This window comes from Chionomys nivalis, chromosome 23, assembly GCF_950005125.1.
Source record: "Chionomys nivalis chromosome 23, mChiNiv1.1, whole genome shotgun sequence".
Classification (NCBI taxonomy): domain Eukaryota; kingdom Metazoa; phylum Chordata; class Mammalia; order Rodentia; family Cricetidae; genus Chionomys; species Chionomys nivalis.
In genome coordinates, this window is record NC_080108.1 from 39,809,763 (window position 1) to 39,830,223 (window position 20,461).

The following is a 20,461-nucleotide window of genomic DNA, read 5'->3' on the forward strand; positions in this document are numbered from 1 at the left end:
CTTTAGGGCTGACCCTGAGAATGTCATGAGCAGAGAAACAAACCCGATATCCTAAAAGTCTGCTAAGAATAGGTGCTGGCAGTTCAAAGTGATGGGGTTCCACATCTGAAGTCAACGGCAAACCTAAAAGGTACTTTATTTTCCTAACTATAGCCCACAAGTGCTACGTGAACTCCAAGGCTCCAACAGTCACACAACCCCACTCTGATAAAACGACAAGCAATGCCAGTTCAGATTATTTTACCGTGGAACACTATGCACTGACCTGCAAAGGCCTGTTTTGCTGATTTCTTTGTTTTGTGCTTTTCCAATTTGCTTCCAGCAAGGTTCACCAACTCAGCCCAGACAGAAAGCATAGGCTCCGTGAAAGGCAGGTTGTTTAGGCTAAAGGCCACAGCAGGGAGCTGAAGAAAGGGCACAAAATCCTTCAAAGAGTTGCTGATGAAGAAACCCTGTCTTGAAAAACCAAAAAAAAAAAAAATCTTTAGCCGGGCGGTGGTGGCGCACGCCTTTAATCCCAGCACTCGGGAGGCAGAGGCAGGCGGATCTCTGTGAGTTCGATACCAGCCTGGTCTACAAGAGCTAGTTCCAGGACAGGCTCCAAAAAACCACAGAGAAACCCTGTCTCGAATAACCAAAAAAAAAAAAAAAAAGAGTTGCTGATGAGATTAACAAAGTCTGAAATTTATTAAAGCATGAGACCTGAATTTAAATATGCATACTCCAAGTCATGTCCTGCCTGAGGATAATTCTGAAAGATACTCCAGAAAGATAAAAGTACACATACAACAGATATACTCTATATGAAGGTTTTCTTTACCAGTTCGTCAACACTAACCTATCAGGGTGGTAGTTATAATCTAAGACTTTTTCTGTACGTTCCAAATTTACTACGTGTTCTTATTCCTATTATAATCAAAAATATTTTATTAAAAAATACATAGTCAAATTGCACTTGGGTTACATAGAATTATATAACCTTCTCTACTGTCCTAAGGCATGGGCACTTGGGTTACGTAGAATTATATAACCTTCTCTACTGTGCTAGGGCACGGGCACTTGGGTTACATAGAATTATATAACCTTCTCTACTGTGCTAGGGCACGGGCACTTGGGTTACATAGAATTATATAACCTTCTCTACTGTCCTAAGGCATGGGCACTTGGGTTACACAGAATTATATAACCTTCTCTACTGTGCTAGGGCACGGGCACTTGGGTTACAGCAGCTAGCTAAGCTATGGCATTCCCCACGATTAAAATCAAGATTAAAAGCATTTTTCTAACTAAAGATTATTATTTTAAAAAATCATTTTTAGAAGCCAAATTATTCAATAAAAATACATTTTAGAAACTCTTATTTTAAATACTTAAAATTACCTTATAGAATGTCAATCTCTTTTTATGTCTAAAAGTCCCTGGCTGTATGCTCCCTGAGACGGGCCTTTCCTAGAAGCACAAGCTAGCGCAGAAGGAAAGCTACGTGAACTCCTGACTCACACAGACAGCTTCCTAGAAGACAACATAAAGTACAGGTTCTGACATTACACACCAGTTTCAGTGCCACCCCTAACACTCGAGAGCTCCACCAAGCTACATACCGGTTTGAGCTGATTCAACGGGCAAACTCGGCACATGCGCATGTCACAGAACTGCACAGTGATTCTGCCCTTCGGGGTGATGCGAGTCACTGTGCCCTCTCCAAACTCATCATGCATGACCTGGCTTCCCAGGCGCAGTCGGCCATCGATCCCTCCAATCACAGCCAGCACTGCCCTGAGGCCCCCCACTTCCAGGTTCTCAGAGTCTGGGAAGTAGTCCTCCAGCAGGGCCTAGAAGGGAGACAGCGAGTGTGAAGTGTAGCTAAACTCAAGTCCTTTATCTCATTCACTATGTATAAATTCACTTTAGGAAACAAGAGCATCACTACATTGTCCCAGACTTGTGAGCTCAGGCAAACCATCTGCCTCAACCTTTCAAGCAGCTGGGACTACAGGCATACACCATGCCTATCTGAATTGTTAATTTCTTTAATAGTTATTTCCATCAAAATGCCCTTAAGTAAACATGAAATAAAAATGCTTCGTGTTTAAAGATAACTTGACCGCTAGGATCCCAGCACACTGCTGGAAACCTGGAACACACCCTTTCTGGAGTCTTCCCAGAGCAGCTGTGTGTGACGGAGCAGAGCTGGGAGTTAATGTATTTGTTGATGAGGCCGTTCCACTGGGTGAGCGAGTGCAGAGTGCGGAGCAGCCCCACCACCTCCTCAGCCAGAGTGCTGCTGTGAGTGGCAGTCAAGGAAGCCTGCGGCCGCGCCCTCCGCTTCCTCAATGTGGATTCTGAAGCAGAGAGAAAAGCAAGTTGCACAGCACTCACTAAACAGGGGCACCAAGGACACGCACCGCCACTCACCTCTAAGGAATGGGACATCAGAAGAACAAGTAGTGAGCAAGCTGCCCAGGAAGCCAAACAGCTTTTCCACCAGACACTTCATGTCCCGTGCCCTTTCCGTCTTGTCCCATGACGGAAGAACTGCTTGTAGTAAATGGACAGCTAAGATCTGCTCAAACACAACACAAAATGATATCAGACAGCGTTACCTTCTCTTTTCTTTATCCCTTAATGAAATTAACCATCTGCAACTTTGACATTCATGATTAATCAGACGGTTAACAGGAAAGACTACCAGGAATTCAAAATGCATGAATTGAAGTGAAACTGTTCTTTAAACTTAACTCCTGGCAACTGTGCTACTGTTTTCATGGGCGGACGAGAACAACTGAGAAAAGACGAAGAAGCTTATTTAGCAACTGAAGGGACTGCAGTAATCAAGACCCTCAGCAGCCAAGGCCAGGAGGTTCCTGCTGCACCTGTGGCTATTTTCTCCATGAAGAAGCATGGTTGCCAGGTCTAGCTTCACTCAGGACTGCCCTCAGTGAGCTGGGTTTGGCTAGCAGCACATTACCTGCCTCTGCAGGGAGGCGGCAGTGAAGGGCGCATGCCCCTCCACAATCTTCATGAGCAGCGTGATCCACCTTGGGGAGCTGAGGGCCCCGCAGGCCTGCGGGGTGAGTGCGATGCTCCGGACGAAGCCCAGTGTACACCAGCTCCGGTGCTGCTCCCTGCACACCAGTCTGTCTGGAGGAGCTGCCAGAGGAGACAGGGCACGCTTGAACCAAGAGTCCAGAAACCAAGCGTGAGCACAACCCTCACAGTTAAATTACCTACCAATTCATTTTGGGCAATAAGCTGCCTTACAAGGGGACTCAGACAGGAGTGGAGAAAGGCTTTAAGTTGGCTCAAAAAACATTTCATGGCATCATTTTAACCCTTTCAAATGCATGCAATCAGACTAGTTAACCTACTTACCCTGTTTCTACACTTCTAACAGCAGTAATTTACAGTGTGCAGCTATTATACTTCTTAATCTCATGTGCCTTAAATGTCCCCACAATTTTGACATCATAAAATGCCCAATCCAAGTTTACTTTGTTTTTTTCTTATGTAGCCAGAACACATGATCCTACCTCTACTTCTCCAGTGACTGGATTAGAGGGACATTCTAATATGCCCACGAGAACGAGGCTTTCTACTCCTCCTGACTTCCCAGTGTCCAAAGAACATGTCCGCCTTTCTATTCTCTCAAGTTAGGATGTGAAGCCTGTGGTCTGAGTTCCCATGGCAACAGCAGCGGCAGCAGCAACTCACCTTCCCCCAGCCCATACTGCATTCCTGCCCTCCGAGCTCACTAAGACCCATGTCTTAGCTAAGACACAAGCTCACATACTAACATTCACATATATACTTAGACACTAACTCCAAATTTCTGAGACATATTCAAATATTGTCTGCCACAGTCACTCACACAAGCTCTCACCTTTACTACTACTGCAATCACTAGTAGACTCACAATCATACACTGCATACAGAAGCAAAGGACACACTTTGCACACATCCCTCCTATTTACACAGAAGACATATGCTTAGACAATCACTCATGCTAAAATACGCATACACATCCATTTGCACTCATCCACCTATGCACATATATGTGCTCACTTTCTCCCTCTATCAACAAACAAGCCTCCTCCCAGTGACACATTCAAAAGTCTGACCTTTGCTCTCCTATGTTCGTTCACAACAGCGACACTGATAGCATGCATGTGCTCAGCTAACACTCAACACCTGCTCCCATATTATCACAGCCATCTGTGCCTATGTTTACCCCCCAGACCACACCCACACGCCCTCACTCTCACTGGCACGGACACTCATGCATGCTCATTCCCGATACTTGGTTTTGCACTCACAGTCAGGAACAGACACTCTCACACACTTGCAACCACACAAGTGGGACACACACAAGCACATTCCCACTACATCTGACGCAGCTACTTGTCCACAGACCTTCCCGTACATACATACTCACACAACCACACTGAAACACTCAAATACACATAACTTCATGCTTCCAACACAAGATCACTCATTCAGTGTGATTCTATTATTGGTTGCTAACCGACGACCTGGAATTAACTAAAAGCAGAGATGCTAGGTACAGCTGTGAGGAATTTTTCTTTTCTTTTTTTTTTTTTTTGTTTTTCGAGACAGGGTTTCTCTGTGGTTTTGGAGCCTGTCCTGGAATTAGCTCTTGTAGACCAGGCTGGTCTCGAACTCACAGAGATCCGCCTGCCTCTGCCTCCCGAGTGCTGGGATTAAAGGCGTGCGCCACCACCGCCCGGCAGGAATTTTTCTTGATGGAATTATCTGAAGTCGGAAGACACTTCGTAAATCTGGGACACACCTTCTGGTGTGGAGCCTACTTACAGGACATGGAAGGAGGAAGCGTCTGTTCTTTCACGCTCCTCTCTCTCACTGAAGTTCTTGCCCTCATGGGCATTAGACCCTACTTCTTTGTGGTTCTGGCATACACTGAAGGCCAGTACAGACAGTCAGCCTTGTGAACCAAACAACCACTAGATGCTTGGTCTGTCTGTTGAAATAGCTGGACCATAGTCTGTAGGCCACTCTAATAACCCTGTTTTCACACTGATAGATTCATTTTGTCAGTTCTGTTTCTCTAGAGAATTCTGACTGACACGCTCAGCGGTGGCAAACAAACTCTGTCTCACACAAGCATTTACTCACACAGAGCTAACACACGCATCAGAAATGTATCCAAACACATCTGTGTGCATTCACACTCACAAGCATGCTAACAGCTACACATGCTCCAAATTCCTTTGACAGTCATACACACTTTCAGGCAACCAGAAACATCCACCCAAGTTCAAGTGATATTTGCTGTTTTTACACTGGTACTCAGTCAGAACACCAGCATTTGACCCTAGTTGAAAATAAGGTCTCTGAGGATTAATATTAAAGACTGAGATAACATGCAGGAAGGGGCTGGGCCCAAAGCAAATAAAGATTTCCACAAGAGAAGGACATAAGTAGTGCAGAGTGCACAGAAGACAAGGAGACCAGCAGTGAAGTCTGCAGCACAAGATGTCCAAAGAAAAGGCAAAGGGAAGGAGCAGGGCTCTGCTGAGAGCCTGCCGTGAGATCCCTGGTCTCCAGAGCTCTAAGGGAGCAGCACTAGAGGCTGAGTAGTCGTCACACATACACCTCCCCCATCCCATGCCCACCCTCATTCAGTGCTAGCTTTGACTCTAGCATCTGACAAGGGGAAGATGTAAATAGACCGGGTGAGGTTCACTGGTACCCCTGTAAAGAGGAAATCTGAAGCACATGCACACAAACACACACATGCAGAGGAGAGTGTAAACAAGAAGACAAAGACTATGTTCACATGCCTACAAGTCAAGAACTGTCAAGCAAACCAGTATTAGAGAAGCCTGGAACACATTCTCTCTGGTAGCCTCAGAAGGAAGCAGCCCTAGTGAAATTTTCTGTTGTTTGCTACATCATGCCTATAATGCTGAGGTCCAGCAGCCACAGGGGCCTTACTACACACACCTGACTCACAGTCTCACCCCCAGACTGGCCCACAGACATACAGACATGAGAAGTTCACACACACGCATCCACACTGAGGCTCTGTGCTCATATTGATTCATGTCATACATAGCTTATCTGTTGTTCCACTTTCCACTAACATTCTCAGCAGTCCACACAAAGTCTTGGTGGCCTCGCTCTGCATGACATCAGTGTGGACACCAACGGACAGACACAGAGTCTGCAGTAAGTTAATAATGCTGGTCAGCATCATCGCTGTGGGGTGGATGCTCCTGTCTCCTGGTTCAGCTTTCTGAAAACAAGAAACAGCCGTCCTGAATAAAATCATCTGGGGGTGTCATTTAAGGTACTTAATAACACACTCTGTTTTTCTTTACAAAAACTGAACAAAGTTTAGAATAGTTTTAGGTTCACAGAAAAATTAAGAAGATACAGAGATCTAACAAACTTCTTTTTAATACTAGAAAATGAAACAGACCTTCACAATAAAAAAGGAAACTTAAAATTTATTCTCTTTCTCCTTTCTTTTTTTCCCCAAGAGACTCTCACAATATTACCCAGTCTAAGTCAAGTCCCTGGGTCCAAGAGATTCTCCTGTCTAAGCCTCCTGCCACTGCCACTGGCTACCTGACCATTTTTGCTACCATCTTCCTCAAAGAAAATGAGATTTAGGAGGAGGAGGTGCAGGTGCAGAGAGAGTGTGGAAGCTAGAGGAAAACCTCCAGTGTCTTTTTTTCAGGTAACATCCATTTTGTTTGTAAAGACAGGGCTTTCACAGAAACTTGTGACTTGCTGATTAAGTTTACAAGTCTGGCCAATAGATCTACACCAACCAGAGTTGGGATTACAAGCATGCATGTTACCATGCCAACTTTTTGCTGGAGATCAAATTCAGGTCCTCATATTTACATAAGAATAATTACTTTACGAAGTGAGCTATCTACCCCACCCTAGAAAATGAGATTTCAGAGTAATATTGTGTTTAAGCAACCTTACTATATAAGCAATAAAATGATTCCAAAGTTTTGTATCTTGAAAAAGAAAACTTATCACCAGGCAGTGGTGGCGCACGCCTCTAACCCCAGCACTTGGGAGGCAGAGGCAGGTGGATCTCTGTGAGTTCGAGGTCTACAGAGCAAGTTCCAGGACAGCCAAGGCTGTTACACAGAGAAGGCCTGTCTCAAAAAATCAAAACCAACCAAACAAAAACGACAAGTTATCAAATGTCTAGGAACTACAATGGGAGCAAAGACAAAGCAGCAGCATCCCCTGAGCAGCCACGTGCATGGCGAGTCAGTCCAGCTGTGGGACAAGGAGGCCACGGCTCTGTCACACAGCCACCTCTTCCCTGGCTCACTCCACAATGACAAATACTCCCATACAGCTGGGAAGAAGAAGGGGCTACAAGAGGCACACACTATAGCTCAGATGCTCTGACAGTATAGCCAACACCCACCCACAAGATAAGCACTTGTCATCTTAGACTAAATGTGCACGCTCCGAGCCCACTGCAGTTTATGGGACAGCTTCTCTCACATTCAACACCAGGAGCTCTCTTCTTAGCACACCCTCCAACTATCAAGGAATAGGGAAGAACTTAAAGGAAGCAGGTGGGGCCATGGTGTAGGAGGTTCTTCTGTTCATGTGTTGCTTTCATTGGTTAATGAATAAAGAAACTGCTTTGGGCCTGATAGGGCAGAACTTAGGTAGGAGGAGAAGATAGAACTGAATGCTGGGAAGAAGGGCAGAGTGAGAGAAGTCATGGATTCTCTGCTTGAGATGGACGCTGGTTAGAATCTTGCCAGTAAGCCACAGTCATGTGGCAAAACACAGATTAATGGAGATGGGTTAAACTAATATGTAAGAGTTAGTCAATAAAAAGTTAGAGCTAATGGCCAAGCAATGTTTAAATTAATACGGTTTCTGTGTGGTTATTTCAGGTTAAGCTAGCCAGGTGGCCGGGACAAACAAGGGACCCACTCTCCTTACAACAGGGCCATACCTTGAAGCTGGTGGAGGAAGAAACAAAGCGTCCTCAAACAAAATAAGTACATAAATAGATTTGTTGTAGTTACTGTTTCAAGGTTCAGCAGGCAGAGATACCTGCCACCAGTGACCCCAACAAATTATCCCCTAACTTATCACATACAGGTAAGACACACAAACACACATATAAAAACAAATAAAAAGACTTTAAGATCCAATTTAACAAGCATGCTGCACTCTATCTTCCACCCCACTCTGGAAGGGCGTCAGGAAGCACAAAATAAAGGTGAAGATGCGTCAGTCTGTCCAGGCTACTGGACCGAGCCCCTTTACCCATCTATACCAGAATCATGTGTTTAAGGGGCAAGCAGAGCAATGTCTTCCAATGCATCCTGACCACTTCTAACTCTGCAGAGGGAAAGGACAGCCACCCAACTCATGAACAATCTGCCACGCTACCCTGACCTAAAGGATTCTGTGAGTCACCCACCTGAGTCATCTTCTGTGTCTGAATCCTCTGCAGAGGGCTGTGATGACACTGGCAACTCCACCAGCTTGAGGTCATACTTTCCTTCTTTACCCATCCTGTATGAGTTAGTGCTGCCCGTGTCCCACTGGACCCTGATCCAGCCATCCTCTCCCAGCTCACCAATTACACGGCCTAAGCCTGGCGGAGGCCCATCCTGAAACAGCAAAACCAAAGACCAGGTAAGAAAGTGACTGTCCTGTTCTGGACCCACCATGGTTCCTGTATTGATTCTGTACAGAGATTTTCATTCAGCCTCCTCCTGACCCAAATATAACTAAAAAAATGTATAGATTCTATCATTGTTTTTACTTTGTGTGGGGTGGGGTGGGAGGATTAAGACAGGGTTTCTCTGTGTAACTGCCCTGGCTGTCCTGGAACTCACTCTGTAGACCAAGCTGGTCCTGAACACAGAGATTTGCCTGCCTCTCCCTCACAAGTGCTGGAATTAAAGGCATGCACCACAACTGCCTGGCAATCATATCATTTTTATGCCATGAAATCACAAGCTCATGTTCCTTTATTAAAGAAAAGAATTCTGTCAACTAAGGAATTCTCTGAACAAAGCATAGTGAGTGTCCCAGCAATCAAAGTGGCCTTTCCAATGACCTCAATCACTAGGCCTTTTAGCAATATTCTGTCAAGTATCCCAAAAGAGAAAGGTATTGACAGGGTGCCATTACCTGATCTCAGACAATTTAATTTCTAAGAATACGGAGACCAAACCCATGCTTAGCAGTGTGTCTGAGAAAATCTATATGACATCACGGGAAGGAAAATATTGTCCTCATGTCTTTTGCCTCTATTTTATTGCTCAGAAATCAATAAGTCACCTATTAATCTTGTAAGTCCTGAGTTCAGATAGCCACCTATTCCAACTTCCACTGTTTGGTGTTAGATGTGCTAAGATGTTAATGAAAGCTCTGAGTACCTGGTCACCCCACTTCCAGTCCACGCCTCTCATGACCCTGGTTCAAATCTTCATCATAGCAGCCAGTTCTGGCCCTGAAACAGGGAGCTGAACAGGAGCGGTTTCCTTCCTTGTTTCCTCCAACACTGAAGCAGAGGCTCCCCGGGCAGAAGCACTCATGTCCTCCTCAACACTGTCACAAGTAGGACCTGTCAGAATGCCGAACAACAGCTGAGCCTGTAATTAGCCGCAATGTCCTACTTTTACTATTTTAAAAATTGCACTTATGTGTAAGTTGCATGTCTGAGCGTGGGTTTGCACATGTGGGTACAGTGGCAGCAGGTGCCATAGAGCTGGAGTTACAGGCAGTTGTAGAGCAGCAAACACGGGTGCTGGGAACTAACTAAACTCGGGTTCTCAGCATCAGGGGAAGTACTCCTTCAACAGCAGAGCCATCTTCCCAGCGTCCAATGTGCTATGTTTTTACAGACACACCAGAAAATGTGGTGACATCATATCATCCTAGCACTAAAGAGGATCATGAGCTCAAAGCAGACTGTTCTACACAGAAGGATCCTGACACACAGAGACACACATGATAGATAGACAGTCAGACAGACAGACACACACACACAGCACAAAGATCAAGAAGAACTGATCAGCACTAAGTTTAAAGAACTTATACTGGAGTCTCACCCCCAACCCTGCAGGAAACCATCTGCAAGTGTCTTTCCTCCCTCTCCATTCCCCGGGAACTCTGCAGATGCTGGCAGGACCCAGCCTTTCTCACCCAGCCTCATCCTTTTTGTCAGCCTCCAATACCCAAGGACACTCTCACCTGGGAACTCACTGGCCGCCATTGCCTGGGAACCCAGTAGGTGATCTTAACTTTCCCCCCATGGCAAGTTCGTCAGTCTCACCCCAGCCTGTAGCAGACCACATGAAGGGGCCTGGTCACCCTTTCTAACTCTACTCTATGTCAAACCTCACGGTAGACCCAGCTTTTTTCCTTCTTGTGGACCCACTCAGTCCCCTTTTAGCTCATCTCCAGGCATTCATATCAGACCCCAATACCAAGGAACAGATTCTACCCAGGACTCCCAATGGCCACACTTGGCAGCAACTCAAAAACCCAAAAGAAAGTAAAACTAAAATTTAAAAAATTTAGGAAGTCACACAAAAACCTCAGAGGTAAGCCTTACCAACAGAGTGGATGAAAGATAGAATCTCAGGCATTGAAGACAAGATAAAAGAAATAAATACCCTGGCAAAAAGAAAAAGGAAAGAAAAAAGTTAAATTCAAAAAAATTCAGGCACAAAATATCTAGAAAGTCTGGAACACTATGTAAAGACAAAATCTACGAATAAACATAATAGAAAGAGAAGAAACTCAGATCAAAGGCAGAGAAAATATTTTCAACAAAATCACAGAAGAAACTTTTCCCAACCTAAAGACGGTGATCCCTATCAAGGTCCAATAAACATATAGAAAACCAAAGAGAATGGACAAGAAAACAGACTGCCCTGACACATAATAACCAAAACACTAAACATATACAAAAAAGAAAGGACATTAAAAGCTGTAAGAGAAAAAGTCCAAGAAATATATAAAAGCAGACCCAATAGAATAATATCTGACTTCTCAATGAAGACTAAAATCCAGAAGGGTCTGGATCAATGAGTTTCCTAGATTAAAGTTATTTTAAATAAAGGTTATTATTACCAAAAAAGGGGTGGAGAGAAGCACCCCAACAGTCTACCAACTAGTGCAGAACATAATCAAAGTAGGCACACAAACAGTGAAATATTATTTAACATTTTAAAAGGTCACAACATGCACCCGGAAAGTAGAGGCAGGCAGATCTCTGACCTCAAAGCTAACCTGATCTACAGAATGAGTTCCAGGACAGCCAGGGCTACACAGAGAAATCCTGTCTTGAAAAACCAGAAAGGCTACATCATAGATAAATTTAAATACATACTAAGCAAAATAAACTAGATAAGAAGAATAAAGACTAAGCCTATTTATATGGAGTACTATTGAAGAATGAAGTGTAGCTGCCTGGAGGGCTAGAGGACAGTTTAATGGATATGGGTGGTAATACTTTTGTACCAGAATATGAACTGTGTGCTTAAAAATTAGTTATAATGGTTATATTTTTATCAGATACATTTTATTCTTATACTTTATATCAGACATTATTTTACTGTAATATGGGTTTTAATTTTAGAAAATTCCATTAACAAACAAAAACCTGATCCACTTATGTCAGAAAGTATAATACCTGGTTGCTTGCCCCACACCCAACTCTCCAGGATTGATTTGACTTTATACACGGGTGCAGGCATCTCTTCCTCCTCCTTCTTCTCTTTGTCAGTAAGATCTTCTTTCTTGGTTCCATTCTGAGTATCAGCACCATCATCTGGAGAATTAAAAATGTTTATGTCCATAATTGGTTTTCAAAATGCAACAGTCAATCTGGGCATGGTGGCTCATGCCTATAAACCCCAGCACATGAGTTCAGGACCATCTTGGGCCACACAGTAAGTTCCAGGCCAGCCTGGGCTACAGAGAGAGGCCCTGACTCAAAACAAGGATAGGAGGAAGGAAGGGAAGGAGAGAAGGAAAGAGATAGGAGGCCAGGGGAGCATTTCTTGCCAATCTCTACAAACGTTCTACCCAAACATGGGAAGTTACAGCATACATCAGTAACTCGATATTTTATTTTTTTAAAAAAACTGCAAATGATTCAGTATAGTTTACTCAATAATGAAAGAATACAATATAAGGGATTTTCAAATTCTTTAAAGCATGAAGTTCTTTCTTTAACATTTTTCAGTGTCTTACTAGATTTCAATGTCTTTAGCATTTATCTATTTGGATTTCACACTAACTGCTTTAATGCAGTGGCTCAAAACTGCTGGACGACCACAGGAAGAACTAGGGAGATAACTCTAAAATCATTTTCTAACTGTCCGATGTTCTCCTCCACTGCCAGCTGAGAACCACTGCCATAAAGACCACTACCACTGAGATGACAATGTGAGTTCCATTCCAGAACCACACAAAAGTGGTAACTGTCCTCTGATGTCCACATACCTGCCATGGCACGAGCACACACACACACACACACACACACACACCAATAATAAGTGCATTCGAAGGACCATTATCATTGAAATATAATTCAGGAGCATTGAGGCACAAAAGAAAAGCTGAAAAAACTACCACCTTAAGCCACTGTAAAGCCTCAAACAGTAATACGTGCCTTGAAACCCCACACATGGCTGTGAAGAGAAGATGGGATGAATCTTAGCCCTAAAATGTCAACAAGTCCTGTCATAAAAGGCTCTAACTAAAATAATCACATAAATTACATATATATACATATATACTATATCTTAGAGTATATGTTTGTGTTTCACACCAACCAAATCACAAATTTTCTGTTAACTAAACTTTGTTTTTTAAAGTGTCTAGAATTCCTTTGCAAGCCCTCTCAGGTTTTAAGTGGATTTTAGTTGGCCACATGGGCGCCAATTTGTTGAAGGGCGTTTGTACCATATACCCAAGGCGTCTCTGTTCAAACCACTGAGCCTAGGTCCTAGACAGTTGCCAATGATTCAAAAGAGAAGGCCCAAGAGGAGTAAGTTGACCAATTTCAAAGAAAACAAAATTAAGAGTTCTGCAAAATCCTGTGTGCTGAACTTCAAATGCTGTTCTGCTAACGTTTTCTGTACATCAACCCTAACTGCTCCATATCCTAAATACTAAGAGGCCTTATTACTGAAAACAAGTTTTGTAGGCTAGTGTAGCACAGCCCAGAGTGTCTGCCCAGCATGACCACAGTGTTTGCTAGCAAGCTCAAATCCCTAGGCTTCATACAAAAAGTAAATTTTGCTTCGTATTTGTTTCTTTCAGCTTTGGGGCCAGTTAACCTGGGGCCACAGAGAAGCAGAAACAAGACCCTACCTCAAAAGTCAAGATGAAAGGAAAGAATTGATTCCTGCAGTTATTCTCTGACCTCCTCATGTGCACCTGCTTGCAAATATAAACACACACACACAAACACACACTAATAAAGGAAAACTTTTAAATTAAAAAACTCAAGGTAACAATATGCAGGAAGCATGTGAGGAAGGCAGATGAGAGACAACGGCGAACAGGCACAGTGCCAAAGACTGTGGGGATGAATTTGCATCCACTCACTGTATATACATTTGGGAGAGTCTGCATGTATATGGAAACTTCCACATAAACACAAGAAACAGAGCTCACTCTAATAGATGATGTAACCAAAAACATAACCTAGTAATAGTTTTCCTCCTACACTTTCCAGTCAGCTGTAACCAATTCATTCCACAGGGAGAAAAGTCATACATTCTAACAGTACCAATGCCTTTATACTGGGAATGACACTCAACAGACTCTGCAGTGAGCCTCAACCCAGGCTTTTCAGATAGACAATCTGGAGTAAGTGCTGGCATCCATGTCCTTTTTCAGTGTTGGTGCTGATTTCAATGGCCAGGCACAGCAAGAACACATGAGTCGTGGTGAATTTTGAGCACTAGAGGCTTCAACAGGATTACTCCTCCCTGACAAAGGTTTACTCATGAATAATTTGCACCCAATCTCACAATAATCAACATCTATAGTTAGTAGGAAGATCTGTTTCAAAATTTAAAGGAGAAGCTATTCATGACTTCCTACAAGCTATACACTAGTTAATACAAACAAAAACTCCAGACAGCTTGGCATATTAACTAACATCTAGACAAAAATCATCAAAAGGAGAACAAAGTATCAAGATCAAAGTTCAAGTGCTTTTTCTAGCATATTACAGTCTCTGGAAAACGCAATTTACACACACAAATAAATAAGTGCAATTTTTAAAGGGGGAGGGGGAAATAGTCCAGCATGTAAAGGCACTTAACACCAAACCAGACGATCTGAGTCCAATCCACAAGACTCACACAGCAGAGAAAACCAACTCCCAAGTTGTCCCGACATGCACACCATAGCACCTATGCACACACACAAACATGCGCACAGACACACACACGCACGCACACACAGGCACAAACACATTTTTAAAATATTACTTTAAAATGCAATTACAATGATATTTACAAAATAAAAAAGTATTCATTAAAAGCTTTTACCCTTCCTAGAAGGGAGTTCTTGATCCTGGGTTAACTCTGTCCCAGTGTACACAATTTCTCCATCTTTAACCATTTCATTCCACAGACCACAGAGTCCATCTCTTGTGAATGCGAGCTGGCAAATACAAAAAGATAAACTTAAAGAGAGATCCATATAAATCTTTTTTATTTTAATTTTTTTGTTTTTGAAAATGTTATGAGTACTCAATCTACTCCAACTCATGTGCCCCTCTCAATTCATGACCTCCTCTTCTGCAATTATTGCTATCTACATAGATCATATATTGCACATATCTATACACATATATAAAATATACACTACTTACTAAGTCAATTTAATGTTGCTCATGTGTTTAGAACTGACCTTGGGAGCGGATAACCTATCAGGGGTTTCAGCACTGAAGAAAACTGATTCTCTCAGCAGGCATTGATTACCCATAGCTCTTGATGTGGGGTGGGGCCTTGTGAAATCTCCCCATCCACACTGTCATATCCACTGGTGCTAACACTGTGTAGAGACTTGTTTAGAGAACACCACTGCTGCATTGTTATGGATACAACATCCCTTCTGTATCTAGGAGACACTATCTCATAGGAGGCCCCTGGTCCTCTGGCTCTTACAACCTTTCCACCCCCTCTTCCATGATGTTCCTTTAGCCTTAGGTGAGGGTGTTATGTTGTGTCAATCACGGTTATTTCTCTCTGTAGTCTGACCAGATGTGAATTTCTGTAATTGCCTCTGTCTGCTACCAAAGAAACTTCCTTGATAAGGGGTGAGAACTACACTCACCTGTAGATACAGGGATAGCACTGGAATACAGTTAAAAATTACATCAGTTTACTCCAGGCACAGGTAGTTGAGTAGGTTTACAGTACTGGGCACGAATGGCCTACTAAGCTGGTTGCAAATACAATTGGGCAGCTGGTAGCTACTCCAAAATCAAAGTTCAACTGTTGCACCACAGGGGATATCTTAGTGGGCCTGCGATAGCTGTGTTTTGCAGGTCTGATGGCTGGGTAGGACTACTGATTCCTTTTGTCCCTTGGAAGCTTACAATATATCTTCAGATACAATAAGAGTAAGTCCTCACAGAGGGGCTTTCAAGTCAGTTCTAGCTCAATTTCTTCAAGTTCTGTGTGCAAAATGTATAGTGTCTTCAGCAACAGGGTCTTAAAGAATTATATATAGAGGGAGAAAAAACCCTGGTTCCCCTTATTTTATTCAATTATTCAATAACAAAACAATGGACTATTTACTTTACTTAAAACCAAGTAACATGTCAAAGATCAAAGAACAAAAACAGGACGGTGAAAGAGCACATTATGTCACTGTACACCATGTTGACTTTCATTAGTGGATCTGGGTTTTTGTTTGGTTTTTTTAAACAGGCTCTTACTAGGCATCCTAGTCCAGCCTCCAGCTCTAATCTTCCTGTGTGATTACAGGAATGTGTCACAATGGCAGGTTTTATGTACAGGAATGGGTAACCACTGAGCCATCTCTCCAGCCCCACTGAGGTACTATTTTAAATAATAATCTCTATGTCTGTGTTTTCAAGTATTTCCACACTATTTCCCACTAGCAGTTTCAAAGTTTCTGGTGTCACAGTAAGGCCTTTGTCCATTTCACTGGTTTTCACACAGGATAAAAGGCAGAGGACAAGTTTCAGCCTTCTCCCCGTAGAGTCACAGCTTTCAGCATCGTTCTGGAAACCTGACGGCTCTAGCTATGTGTCTACCTGTGTGGCTCCTTGCTGCACTCTAACAGCCAGGCTTTGTGGCATTATCATGGTGTCTGTCTTACTATCACTATATAGTATAACTTGAACTAAGTATTGAAACTTCCAGAATTGCTCTTTTCCCTCAAGACTGCTTTGGATAATCACTATACTAAATTTCATGTGACATGCAAAAGGGGAGTAGGGGCATACATGCATACACATGCTCTGAAGAGATAAATCAAAAATAAGACATAGTGATTATGTATGAGGAGACACTCATGGAACATGGAGGAAGCAAAGAATATAAAAAGCAGTGAGTGTTCCTTCTAAGTGTGAAACATAAACTGTTTCAGGAGAATTGGCTCAGCACTTAGGAACACTGGCTGCTCTTCCAGAGGACCTGGGTTGGATTCCCAGCACCCACATGGTGGTTCACACGCTTGCTGTTAATGCATAAATATACTTGCAGCCAAAACACCCATACAGATAAAATAAACATTTATTTTTAATTCAAGTTACAATATACAAAAACAAAACCTGTAACTGGAAACACGCAAAATAACCCAGGTTTATTTTTTTAAAAATACCTTTTGAGCCAAACAAAAACAACAAACATGCTAACATGGAAGGAAAAGCCCACAGGACATCGACCCTGTACAAGAGCTACAGGAACTAAGGAGTGCTGAGGGTGGAACACAGTCTTCCTCAGGCAGAGCACACCAATTAGTTACCCAGTACCAAGTGGTCAGCCCTGAAAACAACACAGAAGTAACATTATATAGACTGAGCAGGCTAAATTTAGGAATGTGTGTGAGTGTGTGCACACACATGGTTACAGGCAAAGAGGCCAGGTACTGAGGCTCAGGTGGTGTGCTATGTTACAGGAGTTACATCCAACCTTCATGCTCGGATCTCAAGGGAACCCAGGAGCCTTTCAAGCCTCCATGTCTAAAGGGGGAGAAAGAGGAAGAAACTATGAAAACATAAAGTAAAAGAGTCAGAGCCAAGAGCCAATCAACCACGACAAGGAAAGTTCAGATCAGTGTTCAGATCGGGTGTGAGAAGTTAGGAAAGACAGACAATAAAAACAGGAATGAAAATTGGTTCACTTTTAACTGTAGAGATTTACGCAAATGCTACGGTTTAGGTAAGTGTCCCGCAAAGTTCAGTTGCAGCTTGGTCCTCAGAGGGCTACTATTACAGAAAGGGACTAGAGTGTTTGTTCACACTCAACTGACCTAGGCTGAAGTCATCTGAGAGGAAGGAACCCAATTGAGAAAATGCCTCCATAAGATCAGGATGCAGGCCGGCAAGCCTTTATTGATGATTGACGGGGAAGGCCCATTAAAGGTGATGACACCCCTTGGCTGGTGGTCCTGGGTTCTCTGAGAAAGCAACTAAGCAAGCCATGGGAAGCAGCTCTCCTCCACGGCCTCTGCATCAGCTCCTGCCTCCAGGTCTGCCCTGTCTGAATTAATGTCCTGACTTCCTTCATTGATGAACGGCAACATGAAAGTGAAAGCCAAATAAACCCTTCCCTCCCCAGTTTGCTTTTCCAGGTGCTTCATCACAGCAAAAGGAACCCTGACTAGGACAGTGATCCTACTTGGGGCATCTGGTTAGTGACTCAGGAAACTGTGGAACCCAAACTATGTGTCTGCCTTCTGCTTCTTGGCTGATATGATGATCAAATTTGCTATACACGCTACCCTATGATGTACAGAAAAAACAATCAAGTCAATCAGCCATGAAGTGGAATCTTCAAAGCTCCTAGTCAAAATGAACCTTTTCTCAATGAATAAATTACTCACCATCAACGGCTCTCCCTACTAATATGCCATGAATATAAACCTAGATCTCAGCAGAGTGTTCCAGGAGAGAAGGCTAAATCTGGAAACCTCAGATAGATACAGGAAATGCCAACATCCCAATAGAGACAGTGGGCACTATGTTCAGCCCCAACTGCACTTTAGGACGGCCACAGACTGGCTATCAGTCTATCACCTATCAGTGCTCTAGAATACAGTCTAGATTGTTGAGACACTGGCATTCAAAAGTGAATTTGTAAAAATGTGGGCTAGGAGAACACTTGCTTAGTATTTAAGAGGCCCTAGGTTCAATCCCCAACACTGCATAAATCAGGTATGGTGATGCATGCCTGCAGTTCCAGCGCTCAGAAGGTACGACCAGGACATCAGAAGTTCAAGATCAACCTCAGCTACACAGAAAGCTGACGGCTAGCTTCAAAAACAGAAAACAGCAAAAAAAGATGAAACATTTCAATAGTTAAAGACTAAGCCAGAGCAGATGCTACATTCACAAGGAAGAAAGGAAGGAAAGAAAAGAGGGAGAGAGGAAGGAAGGAAGGAAGGAAGGAAGGAAGGAAGGAAGGAAGGAAGGGAAAGATGGAGGGAGGGAGGGAAGGAGAGGAAGGGAGGGAGGGAACAAATCCATTCTTTAATCACCGGGGTGGTGTAGGATCGTTATGTTACTTTTCTGTTGCTGCGACCCAAAAGTGACTTACAGAAGAGCTTATTATGCCTTGGGAAAGAAGGTCTATAATGGGGCTAGAGAGATGGTTCAGCAGTTAAAGAGCACTGACTGCTCTTCCAGAGGTCCTGAATTCGATTCCCAGCACCCACATGGTGACTCACAACTCCAGTTCCAGGGAACTTACACCCTCAAATAGACATACATTCAGGCAAACCACCAATGCACATAAAATAAAAATAAATAATTTTTTTTTTTAAAAAAAGAGGAAGTCTATAATGGCAGGAGAAGCATGAGAGCAAGCCATGGGAGCAGGAAGCTGAGCAGGAAGACAGAGCTGAAGTAGGATGAGGCTGAACGTCACAAAGCCCACCCACAGCGCAGCGCTTCTCCAGCAAAGCTTCATCTCACACAGTGCAACCAACTGCGGACCAAGTAAGTGTTCAAATACGTACGCCTATGAAGGGCGTCGCTCATTCAGACCACCACCACAATTATGCAGCAGTTTTTCAGAACTGAAATCTTCCACCCAGAAAGGAAGAGGGGAAGCTCAGAAAACTGAGAAGTAATTAACTTACAAGTCTCAGAAGGTCCTTGAAACTACCGAGATTTACAAGGACCCTCCTCGAGACTATAGACATAGTGCACAGACACCAAGAGAGGGGACGGGCACATCTATCAGGCTCCAGGGTGAGTGTCCACGAGTCCCCACTGGGGAGATGGGCCTACAGCGACGCAGCAGCCTTTGAGTCAGCCCCAATCTATAGAGCCAGAGCTCCCATGTTGGACTTTGGCAGGAAGTTTTTTGTTCTGTCATCAGGTCCCTGTGTGTGATCGAAATGTGTTGGCATCGCCCCAGGACAGCAAGGGACAGAAGCTGCGTACGTGGCAAGTCATCTTTTCTTGGAAGGCATGGGCTGGATGTCTTGAGGAACACAATGTGAAGGAACCGATAGCCAACAGATAGACATGAAGCATGGCCTCAAGCAGCACAACCCAAGTGCAACAGAGAGCATCCCCCAGCCAAGCATCACTAGTCTTAGGAAGGGCCCAGCCGCAATGGTTCAGACAAATTATCTAAGAGTAAAGGCTATATGGACCAACCTAACTAAGCACTAAGACAGAGCTTGGAACCAAAACTGATCTGAGGCAAATGACATATATGCCTAAGCAAAACTCATTCAGATTTTTTATTTTCATACACATACATATTGTACATTAACCATAACCCCATTCTCCCCAACCTTTGTTTATCCCTTTTTCAAAAAATCTAAGCTAAAATTAAATCCACAGCCAGGTACTATAATGGATGACTGTTGTCCCAGACATTCAGAAGGCTGAGGCAGTTGGATCAAAAATTTATAAAGTCAACTTAGGAAACATAAAATTAACCTCAAAAATAAAGATGTAAAACAAAGGCCGGGCGGTGGTGGCGCACGCCTTTAATCCCAGCACTTGGGAGGCAGAGGCAGGCGGATCTCTGTGAGTTCGAGACCAGCCTGGTCTACAAGAGCTAGTTCCAGGACAGGCTCCAAAACCACAGAGAAACCCTGTCTCGAAAAACCAAAAAAAAAAAAAAAAAAAAAAGATGTAAAACAAAATCTAGCATAACATTTATAATGCTCAACATTTAATCACATTTTAGCAAAAATACACCAACCTATAGCCAGAGTAACTGATTGA

At 43.3% G+C, this 20,461-nt stretch overlaps 1 protein-coding gene across 1 annotated transcript; it reads right to left on the bottom strand.

Moving 5' to 3' along the window:
• Nucleotides 1-317: 317 nt before the first annotated feature.
• On the bottom strand, nt 318-14,680 carry LOC130865099 (E3 ubiquitin-protein ligase HERC2-like). The gene is given in 9 exon segments (XM_057755982.1): nt 318-456; nt 1,602-1,832; nt 2,146-2,342; nt 2,416-2,563; nt 2,969-3,150; nt 8,459-8,651; nt 9,426-9,613; nt 11,690-11,827; nt 14,568-14,680. Coding segments are annotated over 9 exon segments (1,422 nt in total). The 5' UTR covers nt 14,641-14,680; the 3' UTR covers nt 318-384.
• Nucleotides 14,681-20,461: the final 5,781 nt, after the last annotated feature.